This window comes from Spea bombifrons, chromosome 4, assembly GCF_027358695.1.
Source record: "Spea bombifrons isolate aSpeBom1 chromosome 4, aSpeBom1.2.pri, whole genome shotgun sequence".
NCBI lineage: Eukaryota > Metazoa > Chordata > Amphibia > Anura > Pelobatidae > Spea > Spea bombifrons.
The window spans coordinates 78,237,650-78,251,725 of record NC_071090.1 but is presented as its reverse complement, the minus strand read 5'-3'; the positions used below and the strand labels follow the sequence as shown (position 1 = coordinate 78,251,725).

At 39.2% G+C, this 14,076-nt stretch overlaps 2 protein-coding genes across 2 annotated transcripts in view; both read right to left on the bottom strand.

The window, feature by feature from the left end:
• Positions 1–1,079: 1,079 nt before the first annotated feature.
• Positions 1,080–5,123, bottom strand: TM2D3 (TM2 domain containing 3). The gene is made up of 7 exons (XM_053463755.1): positions 5,106–5,123; positions 4,273–4,366; positions 3,651–3,743; positions 3,142–3,299; positions 2,727–2,901; positions 1,740–1,815; positions 1,080–1,405 (listed from the first exon to the last, which is right to left on the bottom strand). Exons 1-7 carry the CDS (start codon positions 5,121–5,123, stop codon positions 1,240–1,242), a joined length of 780 nt encoding a protein of 259 aa, XP_053319730.1. The 3' UTR covers positions 1,080–1,239.
• A 606-nt stretch (positions 5,124–5,729) lies between these two features.
• Positions 5,730–14,076, bottom strand: part of LOC128490720 (threonine--tRNA ligase 2, cytoplasmic-like) — a 28,161-nt gene continuing 19,814 nt past the window's right edge. The window contains exons 9-19 of the mRNA XM_053462740.1: positions 13,869–14,015; positions 13,352–13,450; positions 10,183–10,349; positions 9,886–10,048; positions 8,957–9,094; positions 8,744–8,821; positions 8,536–8,636; positions 7,300–7,404; positions 7,107–7,179; positions 6,573–6,687; positions 5,730–5,974 (exon numbers count right to left, since the gene is read on the bottom strand). Coding sequence (XP_053318715.1) covers positions 5,826–5,974; positions 6,573–6,687; positions 7,107–7,179; positions 7,300–7,404; positions 8,536–8,636; positions 8,744–8,821; positions 8,957–9,094; positions 9,886–10,048; positions 10,183–10,349; positions 13,352–13,450; positions 13,869–14,015 — 1,335 coding nt within the window. The 3' untranslated portion in view covers positions 5,730–5,825. The remainder of the gene's footprint in view (positions 5,975–6,572; positions 6,688–7,106; positions 7,180–7,299; positions 7,405–8,535; positions 8,637–8,743; positions 8,822–8,956; positions 9,095–9,885; positions 10,049–10,182; positions 10,350–13,351; positions 13,451–13,868; positions 14,016–14,076) is intronic.

Sequence of the window (14,076 nt, the reverse complement as noted above, 5' to 3'; positions counted from 1 at the left end):
CAATACATCAAGCACGCTTTCCATGAATGAACAGGCTCCATTAGTTGTTTTTATTGAACCTTTCATTAAATCATTCCACAAATTAAGTCACGCACACTTATAAAAAATAATATGCAACAGTGTGTGTGTGGGACACATTAACATCCTCTGTGTAGCAGGATCTTTGTTCTTCAATTGTCTAGAACTGACAGACATTACTGGGAAGTTAAATTCTTGTTACCACAGTTATCCTGTACATAGCAGAAGGTACTGTGTGTAGATGAAAAATAAAACGACTTCCTACAGTTAATAAAGGGAATAACACAGGTTTTATTATCAATTCATTTGCTGTGGTTTTCCGGAGAGCCGTCATGTCGTTGCCACGTTACACACTTCTAAAAGGCTACTCGCCCCTTAGATGTTTCTAATAATAGCTTTACATATTAACTGCAGTGTTGTAAACAATTTCTAGCAGAACAAGATCATGCGCAGCCTGGTAGAACACAACAGGGACATCTTTTCCAAGGTGTTATAAACACTTGCTTACGGCTTCCCGATCCCAGGGAAAAAAATCTTCAACCAGGGATCTTGGAGAAACAAAGGAAACCTTCCATTAAATTTCCTAGTCATGTGGTTATAAGATCTCAAACATATAAATCTGAATCATTTGAAGCTAGAACCATAAATAAAAACAGTACCGCAGTCAATACTAAATTATGCTTTTTTTTATTTTTTATCCCAGATGTGACCGTGCCCCCCATCCCCCAGTGCCATATTCACTAATGGTGACTGATTTTTTTTTATTCATTTAATCAGGAAAGAGGCATCTGGACAAATTTCTGTCAATATATGTTTAGAACAAAATACTATCAAGGAATAGAGAAACAATAGACACAAGAGCTGTTGCTTTATGAAATAACCATAATTGTATGTACTCATTTTTAGAAGAAAAACAAATGAAGAAATTCAGTAAGCTAACTGTAGGCGCTGCAATTCACAGATATATTTTAGGTTGCAGTACTGTATACCGACAATAATAATAAATTATTCACTTTTTTCTGTGAAGAACAAAAGCAAGCACAAAAAAACACGGGGTAATAATTGTTAAAGTATAATATATATATAACAGTTGACCTTAATGAAAAGGTAGATCATGTACAGATACCGTACATAAAAAAATATACAAGCCGAACAAATCTAAATTTAATGTTCTGAGAAATGAGAGCTCATAGTTCTCTATTAGGGATGTGGGGTTACGTATTATATATACAAAGAACCATCGGCAGGGCCAACATATCCAACACTGATTAGGAAGACGTCAATCAAAGTCCATATTCCCAGGCCTCCAAAACTGAACAGTTTTCCAAGTCCTTCTCGCCACTGTCCCAGATAGAAGCGGTCGGCTCCAAACCCACCAAGGGTTATGCTGTAAAAAAACACATACATAAATACTGCTATTAAATCTGCTTTTAATATGCTTCCCTTACCCACGGTACCAGTACAGAAGATAGTGTTGTCAGAGGGCATATGTTTTTGGGGATAGGCAACTTATTGGTCAGCCCTTGGCCTAAAGAACATTGCAGAGCATGGAGAGATTTTAGAATCATCTAGGATAATGGTGAATTGAGAGCTCTGTACCACCTAAATACATTTTATAATTACAGGAAGCCTATTTAAATGTCAATCAAGCAGTTTCAAACTCAACATCACATCTTCTTTCTTTATTTTGAATTTAATTATAAGTAATAAGTATTCATTACCTTAAAACAAGGGCTGTTGACCATTTGTAACCTCCTGTCCAGTTGCAATACAGCATCTTTGGAAAAACACGATTACCTAGGGCAAAATGCATCCAAAATGTAAGCTATGCAAACTTCTATTCTGTTTATATGCATGTGTGAAATGTTGTGACCTAGCAGTCGTGAGTTTATTTACGCATTTTTTTTTTTTTTTTTTTACGTTTAACTGATATCCACCACCTCATCTTTTATTTAACATCCTTTGTGCTTTAACACTGGATGTGGCCAGTAATTACTTTGGAAGAGCACTGCCTTGGGCCAGCTGCACAGACGTTTGTGACTTGCTCCATCGCTAAATCTCACTCTGGCAATCCACCGTTTGCTAAGAATTATTTAGCAGAAAATATTAACTATGCACAGGGTTCTGACCAGAGCTCATATACAATGTATACTTTGTATCTGGAAGAGTGCCAAGCTAATATATATATATATATATATATATATATATATATATATATATATATATATATTACACACACACACACACACACACTATATGTCTCATATGTGTTCATCGGTTATCCTATGTTTGTTTGTTCTGGCTTGGGTTATCTCTCAGCCACTTTCACTCCCAGGCCCATCATGTATGACACGCCAATCAACCCCGTCCCCTTCTCTAACTCTAAAAGAAAGCTTGTCTTTTAAATATCATGTTAGTCCAATAAAAAAAGGTATCACTGCATACTGCAATATTCTGTTTCTTTTTTTTTCTACTGGACTAATTCATTTACATTAAAATTATATTCGATGACACTTTCTTTAGAAGAGTTGATAGATGGACTTGTGAAGCATGGGTAAGACAATGCACTAGTAGTTAACTGGGTACATTCATTAAACAGGAAAAGGGATGAGCTGGTCCTAATAGCTTGTCCCTTCATAATGCTTACTTCAAATGTTTTATCTCAAGGTCTTGTAAATAATAATTGGGAGAGATTTTCCACTACATACCCAAACATCGCACATGGTCCCGTACTGTGCAATTGGCACTGTACCGCTGCCTGGGGCAGGAGACGGTCATGCAGTTGGTTGAATTGGAGCACACATACTCGGTGGGAGGAAGCTGCCAGCAAAACTGACACGTCATGTTGATTGTGAAATATTGCTGCCGCTGATGGTTATCATCCTGAATGAGAACAGAAGAAAAAAAAAAAAATCATATAAAAGCAAGGTACCAAGGTGTCCCTAGAAATATGCAAACTATAGAAGAGTGAAGGATTGATTGTAATTAAATAATTTGTTTTTTTAAAAATATTACAAAAAAGTCAGGTGTCAAGTTGTATCATAAATGTAACCACATTTATGTATGGAAATACAATGCTATGTCTAGGATGGGTTATAGTAAAGTAAATAAAATGCTACTTACAAAACAGATGACCTGATCTTTGGCTTTGCATTCAAATATGACAGGTTTGCCGTAAGTGCAAGAATGGTTTGTTGCGCATGTCATACAAGCTGAAGGTAATTTGCTGCATAACCCATTGCTGGGGCATTTGGAGATATAATCCGGTATCTCTGGAACGTCTAAAATAAATGGTTATACATTTCAAAACAACTATGGTGTTTTTTGTATTATTATTTTTTATTACCCACTTTACACAGTAACGTTAAAAATAAAGATAAATGGCATCTTACTGTGTTGACCTTTAATTTAGGTCTTTCTGCCAATTAGCAGAATTAACACGTATAACCGCCTGTACTACCTTATATCTTAGTATATCTAAGTCGCATTGTAAATATCGCCTGAATTTTGGCCTATGTGAAGTATTCTGAAACAATGAATAAAGTGGATTACAACCCCCTACTTTACTAGTATTACTTTACTAGTCAGAAAGCAAATCGGCTGCCCCCATCGACACGACAATAAATATTTACCTGTTGCTCTGGTGGTCGGAGGAACCGCAGAAGATGGGAGCTCATCCTTCAGCAACTGAGCCACCGGCTGGGAATGCTCTAAGCTCAAAGACCCTAAAAAGCAAGCAAACAACACATTAAAGGAACGACATTAACCTGCATCATCCCGACAACAGACACCAAACTCATAGACGCAGGAACACAATATATAAACTAATTGTTACAAATAATAATAATAAAAAAAAACATACAAACTTTACGTCATGCCACAGAATTTAGGGCGTATTACTTGAAAATACTTTTTTTTGTACAACCCCCCCAAACCTAAATTAAACCCCTCATTCTAAGTGGCAGTATTGTATCTCTATGTCTAAGGGTTGATATGTTTCAAGCCTAAGGTAACCATGGATGATGGGAGTTGTAGTATCCAGCCCTTTTACAGGAGCTGTGAAAGGGGTAAAGCTAATGGATGTTAATAAAATAATGCAACTGCAAACGGTAAAGATATGACTGGAATAACTAGATAAAGCAGCCATGTAATGGAGAAAAGCTATGTTCGTTAAGTGTATATTTTAATAGTTACCGAATTTTTTTTAAATACCAGTGATAAAGGAGAGAAAGCCCGGTTTTAGAACACACTCACCACGGCCGGAAAACACATACAACTGCGAGACAAACAGAACGACACTGCACACCCTCTTCAGCACTGACAAGCCGGCCATGTTGGTTGCAGTAGTCTAGTCGCAGGCTTTCCTCTGAGGTATAGGCGCATGCGGGCCAGGAAACTTGCGTTCCAAGCCTCGCTCTCAGGAAAGGGCAGTACGCGCGCTGATTCCTGCATGTACGTCACAGTATTGGCAGAGCTCAGATGCGTTAGACGCATTGCCGAAGCATGTACCTTTGGTTGTGGCTGGTAATTCATATTAATAATATACATATTAAACCACTAAATACTACTGCTAGAGCAATAAGTCCTTCAAAGTCGGTTCGTGTACACAGGGGGCCGTGGGTACGGCGGGCAGCTGTCTCCTGACAACTGATGTTTTTCATAAAGGAGACATAATGCCCCATTTTATAATATTGCATTTGTTTTTTTCAGGATAAGTGGGGCCTTCTTTTGAAATTATTTACATATAAAGCAATCATTTGTAACACTAATATGTAAAAAAAATAGGCACATTTATTATTTTTTAATTTTATTTGCTGTTTTTGTTTATTTGCTGATTTATCACTCTCACTGTCCCTATAATTTTAACATTTAATAAATCCAATGTTATACTTTTTTAAGATGGACAAACTTTGTCTCCCCCTATGTACTGATCTCATTTTATATTTATATTCCTGCATGCCAAATCATAAAATATTCTTCATATGAGAAACCTCAAGGAGATCTCCACAATGGCCTCTAACTGGGCAGCCATGGTGGTCAAACACGATATGGTTCTTCAAACCATGCAGGTGCACCGCTGCTCATACCAAGCGCTGTGAAGCCATGGTTGCTGACACAGAATCAAAAATGCTGGCTTCTGCTGACACGCTTTTTCCACAATGTAATACAACACCCATAGGGTAATGAAGGGGTTAAAGAATTTCTATTTCAACTCGCACTTTTTATGAAATATATTTCAGAGATTTATAACTTCAATTTGGAATTGTTCATAGAGTGCAATACAAAATTTACAAAAATGGATATATGAGCAAAGTTTAAAGCTTGATTTTCTCACTATAGCAGCCAATAGTTAGGTTCAATAAGTAGAAACACTCAGTGGTTTGCTATAGTGATATGTGTAGGATAGATACATAGAACTTTTGGCAGCTACCATCTTTATCAGTATGGTTAGGATGGACCTGCACTACATACTCCTAGACAGGTGTGTGGGAAAGTGTGTTATGCTTTGCAGCTCAATTCAGTAAGCTGTGGTATTTGTGCATTGCGGGTACGGAGAGAGAACACTCAACGTCACACCCAGATATATGAAGTAAAGCTTGCTAAGGCTAATAAGTTTGAACGTAGGGCTTTGTGAATAGAGCCCTTCATATTCTGTGAACATGTCTAGGTATGGCTTGGAAAGAAGCTCCGTCGTGACAATAAATCAGACCTTATTTATCAAGTTGTCAATTTCATTTTATTGGCAACTGACTTGTTTACAGTATCCAACTTGCTTGAAAATGCATATGGGGTTTTTCATTCCACCATCAAAATTCTTCTTCTGCATATTTGCAGCGTGACGTCTTCAGGTTGAGCAGTTTTTGTATTGCGGTTGTTATGGAAACCTCCCCATGTACTTTGTTATCTCTTGTTCGCACGTTCACTGCAAGGTTAGCCTTCTCCTTCTCTCCTACCACTGTAAGAACAAGCATTCGATACATCATTAACATGTTTATTAATCGCCTTTTGTCGTGTCTCGTAACATTTTGTATCATATTCTTGTGGGCTAGATATCTTGGCAAAAAAATCATGCAATATAATAAACCCCATGGAGATCTCCACATCAACCTCTAATCATACAGTCATGATGTGCAGAATTGTTTGGTCTGACATTCTGCTGGTTCAGGTGACAACTAGCTTAGAGCATCTTTACTGATACCGTGTGGATTATGTTCAGTTTAGAATGAAAGCGTGGTGAATGTATGGAGGGTTATCCCAGCATAAACCCCAGTCTAACAAATTGGATATCAAATGTTTAAGAAATAAGTATTCAAAGTACAGGCTAAAATACAAAACACAGCATCTTTTCGTGAGGACATCGTGAATGGAAATTTGTGTAAAGGGCAATTTTGGGGAAAACCAGTAATAGTGTTCAGTAATCACAGCAAACAATGGGATTTTCCTGCCTGTTGCACCAAAACTGCTCTTTATACATAAACTCCTCTGTAATGTAATTCTTAAAAGAATAGTCAAAGGACATGTGAGTCTGATGAAGAGATTGCACAATTCATTACCAAAAATGAAATTGTACTGAGCCAGCTGCGCATTTCGTATCTTCTTGTTTAAAGTGCAGCTTTGGTCCAGGTCGATATCAGCCATGAAGCCTGCATCGAAGAAGTCCTTGCATACCTAAAACAGCAATAATTGCAAGTAGGCCGAGTAGACACAATAATACTTCTCAGCTTATACATGCAGAAACAATGTTGCATTGTTTATAAAAAATCTCAGGTGTGTTGTGGCATAACTCTACTTGACTTAGACATGCTTAGTGTTCAAGGTACATATTCCACCAATGACATTGTTATATGGTAGTCTTATATGACCATGGGACCTCTGCCATATTAACATACATGATCCATTATTAAATCAGCTCATTATCTTGTGACTTCATGCATAATCTGGTGGATTTGGACTTAATTATACTAACAAAAAGCATCACCACTTAGGGTAGAAAAATATAATCTTGTAAAAGGGTAAAGAGTAGAAATAGAAATGTAAGCTGCTCATTTATTCATTTATTAGTTGCCATTTGAAACCATGCTTAATACCTTTTGCGCATATTCATCGCAGCTTGGTCCTATAGGGACTACCATGATCTGACGGGGTGACAACCAGAATGGCCTGTTGAAGAAAAAAACAAGGCAAAAAGAATGCTAAATACCTTAATCTGCAGACTGAAAATATTCGAATTGATTAAGGCACGAAGCTGTGAAATCCTCCTAATTAAGTGATTCTACGTACCACTTTCCACTGTAGTTTTCACAGAGAATAGCTATCATCCTCTCTACTGATCCTAAGACGGCACGATGAATAATAACCGGTCTTCTCTTATCATCTCCATCTTTGCTGCAAATGAACAATATCAGAATAAACAGATGTATTCCCGTCTTCACAGTGTTAGGACTCATCCCTGTTCAGAAGAATGGTCACCCATCAAACAAAAACGAAAGCTAAGATCCAAGTTTGTCTTAAAAGATTAGGACATTTTCCAACAGTTTCCGTACCACATCATATAGGGGGTATAAGGCATTTCTGGAGGCAGAGTGGTATATAGGAGGGTATAAGGCATATCAGGGAGGCAGAGTGGCAAGCCTGGGGGCAGGTTGGCAAATAAAAGGATTTTTTTTTTCTCAATCATAGCTTTTATTAAATATGAAAAAATAGTTTACATGAATTAATATTTACTAGTAAAACTTTTTTCCTATAGGGTCATATTCAGGCTTTTTCTTTTTTTCCTAAATTAATATTCAGATTTTGGGGGGTCGTCTTATAGTATATAAGTATAGTATCGAGGAAATACAGTAGTTTCCTTTTTTAATCATTCTTTGTGAAATCATAAACACAATTGCCCCCAATACACTGTTATGTAATTGAGACAGTAGAGAAATCACTCTATTAGTACTGCGGGATTCTTTTTAACCCCTTAAGGACCAGGGCTTTTTACGCTACAGGACAGGAGCAATTTCCATGTGTTCAACTACAATATGCCGCTTTCTCAAATAATGTACCCACACAAATCATATATTGTTTTGTTCAGCACATTGTTGTTTTTTTTATCATAGGGCTCCCCTGTACAGCAAGCAGGGGAAACCCCATTTCTGATCTGTTTGCAGCCCTATGAGAACTGTCATAGAGGCTGCAGCGTACACACACACACACACACACACACACACACTGATCGCAGATACTGTAGCAGAAGATCGGTGTCTCTAAGGACCCTGCAAGTACTCATCAAGGGAATTCCATCCGCACATTTAAATCCCTGTTGAAATGTAACGGTGCTCTTTAAATGCAATCGGATAACTCAATTTTGGGCCCCAGCTGTTTGAGGGGAGACAGTATATCATTCTCCGTTTGAGGGTGGATAAAAAAAAATAATGGATTTAAAGGTGACAATATAAGTTTGAAATTTTAACAGATTTTTTTCTCCCTTCATATTCAGTGACATTTTAAAAAGTGCCAAGAATTCTCACTCACCTCACATACGTCAAATTAAACCTGATGGGCAGCTGGAAATCTAGCTGTATGGTTGCGCACTGATGGTACCGGCCAATGGCATCTTTGATTGTAATATCAATCTGCATTTAAGAGAACTAGTTTGATTAATGAAGCCTCTGACAGCACACGGATATCATGATTCCAATAACACTGCATTGGCTAGAAGTAGCATGCTGCAGATGCTCACCTTGGGGCCATAAAAAGCTCCATCTCCTGGGTTTAGTTTCCATGGCTCTCCAAACTCATTTAGGCTGTTTTCTAATTGCTAAGGTTGTAAAGGAGAATAAGCATACTTATAGTGCATCAAACAAGCTGCAGGTATCATACTAAGCCAGGATGCCGACTCAGGTGGCATGTCTGACCCAAACAATAACGAAAAAATGACACATTTTATAATTACCTTTTCGGCTTGATCCCAAATCTCTATTTCTCCCAGGTAATTATCAGGCCTGGTTGAGAGGTGGAGTTGGAAAGTGAACCCAAACACAGCATATACAGACTGAAGGAACTGAAGACATCCTTTCATCTCTTCCTCTATCTGGAACAGAGCAGCTCCCATTAATAGCAATGCATAGCACTGTCATGCCTAACGCTTTAGTCCCTGTATACAGTGAGGCAGCAATAGCATTATAGGCGAGGGGCAAGTTAGTCATTACAAGAGAATTCCTCAGCAAAATAAACGTTTTTGGCTTCCATACTTTCTCCAAGTTGCTTTTTTGGCGTTAACTGTATATGCAAATATATATTCACAGCTAATATTGCCCAGATGAACCAAAGTACTGTATTGTCTCGATTAAAGGCTGGTGCTATTTGTAAAGAAAACATTTAAAAATGTTGTTATAATGGGGTAGAAGTTGTCCCTGTGACCCCAGTCTTTTGCAGAAGTACTCTGATATGCCACAATAATGCAGATAGATTCGCAGAGATAGAGAAGCTTTTCTGCACCTCTCTTTCTCAGCAAATCTGACCGCATTATTGTGGCCAATTGGAGAACATCCGCAAAGCAGCGGCGTCATGGGGGCAGCCCATAGGCTCCACCCCTTTGCCGAAGCGCTCCGGGAGGCCTGCTTAACAGAGTAGCCAACAAAAATGGAAGACACAGGGAGAAGCAGAAGAATACAGAAAAACAAGAAGGAGCAAGAGAAGAAGCAGAGCTGCGGAAAAGGAGACAGGGACATGGAAGTGGTCAGAAAAGAAGGTAGGGAGACACTGAGAATCTAAACCCTGATTATAGGCCCCACCCCTACTTTAAAGTTTTAAACTAGGGAAAAAGGCTACAGCATATAATCGGGGCAATGCGGTAATACAATACAGATTTGCAAATTTTACCTGTTCCATAGTACAGAAAATATGAGCATCATCCTGTTGAAATCTCCTGACTCGAGTAAGACCGCTTAATGTTCCAGAAAGCTCATTACGATGAAGGACGCCAAAATCTGCTAAGCGCAGGGGTAACTCCCTCCAGGACCGAGGGCGGTGTGACAACATCAGGCTGCAAAAGCACACAAATGGAATTCCCAGAATAAGGCATTACTTTTTTTGTGTTAAACCACACCATATTTTCTGCTGGCGCATAGTTAGAAATAAAGAACCATAGATGGATGAAAGGCCTTCTTTTCAACTTACCAGTGTCCTGGGCAATTCATAGGTTTAAGAGCAAAAGTTTCTTTCTCCACCTCAAAGGAGAACATGTTCTCACTGTAATGCTGCCAGTGACCGGAGGCTTCCCACAGTTTACTGTTGTAGATATTTGGAGTTGCTACCTCTGCAAAATATCTTTTCTGGTATTCTGCCTAAATTAATACAAGATGTTGCAGGAGATTAAACAATAATACAATAATGGTCATACAGCAGTTTATTATGAAGGCATGGATGGAACTATGATTAAGTGTGTAAATGTGTAATACGGCTTATACAAATAATGCAGTTTACAGAAGATGGCGGCCAGTAACCAATCCAATCCATTTGGACACCGGCTTGCTTTATGGGGAATATTGAAGGAAATGTACAGCGCTACGGAACTTGATGGTGCTATATAAAAACAATAAATAATAATAAATACAGGTAAGGTACAGTCAAACCCTATAAAGAGTGCTTGTTACAAAAATATATTCTTAAACAGCGTGTCTCTTAACCATTTTGTTTTCTTTCGATCAAATAATTCTGAATTGCAGCTAAATGTGATAGAAATATTCCAAGTCTGCTCGTTGGCTGTTTGCCCGGGTCTGACAATCCAGTTGCTTATAGGAATAACCTGGTAAGGGCTGCAGTTTACTTATAGGACTGTCGTATATATTATAAACTAGCTAGAAATTTGTTTGCTCCTCCGCATACATCAGACCTTATTGTGCATCGGACATCACTGAGCAAGAGAGGAACCAAAGCCTACACATTGCTTATTAACAGGTTTGTCTTAGGCTAGGTTTCCACTTGGGTTTTTGTCCGGCGTTTTTTTCTTGATGAAAAACGCCAGGAAAAACGCCAAGAAAACTGCCACTGCATTTACCTGCGTTTTGGCGTTTTTTCTGGAGTTTTTTCTGGCGTTTTAGCCTTTCTGTGGTAGAGTTCTACTTAAATGCCCCGGCGGACCCTTTTGTCTCTTTTCTGTGGTTTGTAAGGCATGCTTTATTTCGAATGTCTGCTCCTCTAGGAAGATTGGCCCCAAATGATGGTGCAAATTGTTTGCTGTTGCTTTTGGCACGCAGGATCCAGTTGATGCGTCGGGTATGTTTGTTTGTAATGGCATGTTTGTTCCAAATGGTGTAAAATTCAATATGAACCAGTCCAGGACTTTGTTTTGTGTGAAACTGTTTGTTTTCAGCCTATTTCTCGTAGGACACACAAATACTGGGTCCATCCTCTGCATTGTAACTGTGGAAAAAACGCCATAAAAAACGCCAAGGCAATAAACCCACATGGCTTTTTCATGGCGTTTTTTCTCTCCCATAGACTTCTATTGGAGAAAAACGCCAAGATTTCTTGCAAAAAACGCCATAGTGTCAACATGCTGCGATTTTGAAAAACTGCCACAGAGCCCAAAAAAGCAGAAAAACGCCAAAGAGGACTGAAAAAACGCCAAACAGAAAAACGCCAAGTGGAAATGGCATTTTGCGATTTCCTATTGAAGAACAGCTACCGTGTTTCCCCGATAGTAAGACACCCCCGATTGTAAGACGTATCGGGAGTTTCAGAGGGGTCAGCTAATATAAGCCGTACCCCGAAAGTAAGACATATGTCTTACTTTCGGGGAAACACGGGGGATTTGCCGGGTCCGCCACTCTAAGGGGCCGGGAAGTCCCCACCAAGGCCGGCCTTACGTGTCTGCGGCCGCACAGGATTTAAATTAAAACATCGGGGTTTTTTTTAACTTTATTTAACATCCTCCATGTTAAATAAAGTTAAAAAAAACTTTATTTAACATGGAGGATGTTAAATAAAGTTTTTTTAACTTTATTTAACATGGAGGATGTTAAATAAAGTTGAAAAAAACCCCCGATGTTTTTATTTAAACCCTGTGCGGCCGCAGACCCCTAAGGCCGGCCCCTTAGAGCAGGGCCGACCTTTGGGGTGTGCGACCGCACAGGGCGCCACACTCCAGGGGGTGCCAACCTGCGGCACCCGGCACCCCTCCAGAGACGGACAGTAATGTCCGCCGCTGGAGGAGCAGGCTCGCAAGGGAGCGGTATCGGAGGTCTTTAACAGACCTCCGGCTCCCTTGAGTGATTTTAAGCCGGGTTCAACCCGGCTTAAAATCACTCAAGGGAGCCGGAGGTCTGTTAATGACCTCCGATACCGCTCCCTTGTGATCTGCGCGGCAACAGCTGTTGTGCGCCGGGGTTTCTTGTCAGATCCCGGCGCACAACACTGAAGCCGCGCCCACCGCTGTCCGTGCCCTCTGACCCGGAAGGAGACAAGAACTGAAGAAGAGGAGCGAAGAGGAGGAAAAGAAGCTGAAAGAAGAAAGGAAAGGTAGGAAAGCATTAAGTGAGAGTGGATTGGTGTATGTGTGTGTGTGGATTGGTGTATATGTGTGTGTGGATTGGTGTATATGTGTGTGTGGATTGGTGTATATGTGTGTGTGGATTGGTGTATATGTGTGTGTGGATTGGTGTATATGTGTGTGTGGATTGGTGTATATGTGTGTGTGGATTGGTATATGTGTGTGGATTAGTGTATATGTGTGTGGATTTGTGTATACGTGTGGATTGGTGTATATGTGTGTGGATTGGTATACGTGTGGATTGGTAGGTGTGTTGATTGGTAAGTGTGTGAGAGTGATGGGTGTTATGCTGTACCATTTCCAATGTCTTTTTCATGATCTAATTATGCTCTAAAAGTACATCATAACTCCCATCACTCTCAATTTTTTCCCAATATAAGACATACCCCGAAAGTAAGACATAGTGGGGCTTTTAGGGATAAAAAGAAAGTAAGACACTGTCTTACTTTCGGGGAAACACTGTAACATCTGGCTGCAGCCGTTTTTCACTAAAAAAACGCCAGGTGGCGCTATTGGCGTTTTTATGGGCGTTTTTAGCAAAAAAAACCCAAGTGGAAATCTAGCCTTAGTCTGTCAATTCTTGTCTTGTCATATCCCTTCAATTTATGTATTGTATTAAGCGCTGCGTAAGCTGTTGGCGCTATATAAATAAAAGAATAATAATAATAATTAACAGGCCAACAGTGGGTCTTTAAAAAATAATCCAGCATCAAGGGAAATATTTTCCTAAAACTCTGAAATGTGTAACAACATAAAGAAAAATCAACACAGTTGCCAGAGCTAGAAATCACTTACTTTAATGAAGTCAATGAGAGTGTTATAAATGTGGGCTCCTCTAGGCAAAAAGAAACAGCTACCTGGACTCAATTCATGGAAGAAGAAGAGTTCTTGTTCCTGCAATGGGATGTAACAGTAAGTTTCTGTGTATAACAGCCATGTGGATGCTAGACAATTACCAACTTCACCGTGACCCAAGACCCAAGATAATCTAACAGCTACAACAGGCAGGAAATCAGAGTAGAAGTAAGGGGGGACAGGTTACAGAATGAAATGCAAACCAAGTCTAGCCATGATAGAAAAAAGCAAATTGTTAAAAGTAAGTCTAAGTTCTAATGGCCTTTACTATGAGGGGATCTCGAGCATAGAAGTGGTTAAACTGACAGCCTCAATTATTAGTTAAGTAACGAACTACGCAAATATATTTCACAGATATTATTGCAGCAAAATCAACCACAGACAGAGCCTTATTTTGATCTTGACTATATATAGATTTGTTTCAACACTTATTTGAAATGGTGAGACCTGGACACACCCTTCCGATCTTTCTGTGATCCCTGTTTTTAGCTTCTTCTTGGAATGTCTCCCATTCTTTCATCAGCTTGTTATCAGGGAAAGATATTCCATAGATTCTTTGCAGCGTCTCCATGTCAGACTTGCCTTCCCAGTATGTAGAAGAATTCTGGAATATTGCATTAATTTGGAAAACATTATTACTGAACTTCGATTTACTAACACATCAC

What these genes read in the sequence shown, in the direction of transcription:
- TM2D3 (XM_053463755.1), bottom strand. An exon ending in GTATGTGTTTTCCGGCCGTG is followed by an intron (nt 3,744 to 4,272) that starts GTGAGTGTGTTC and finishes CTTGCTTTTTAG; the next exon opens with GGTCTTTGAGCTTAGAGCAT. An exon ending in TCAACAGCCCTTGTTTTAAG is followed by an intron (nt 1,406 to 1,739) that starts GTAATGAATACT and finishes GTTTTTTTACAG; the next exon opens with CATAACCCTTGGTGGGTTTG.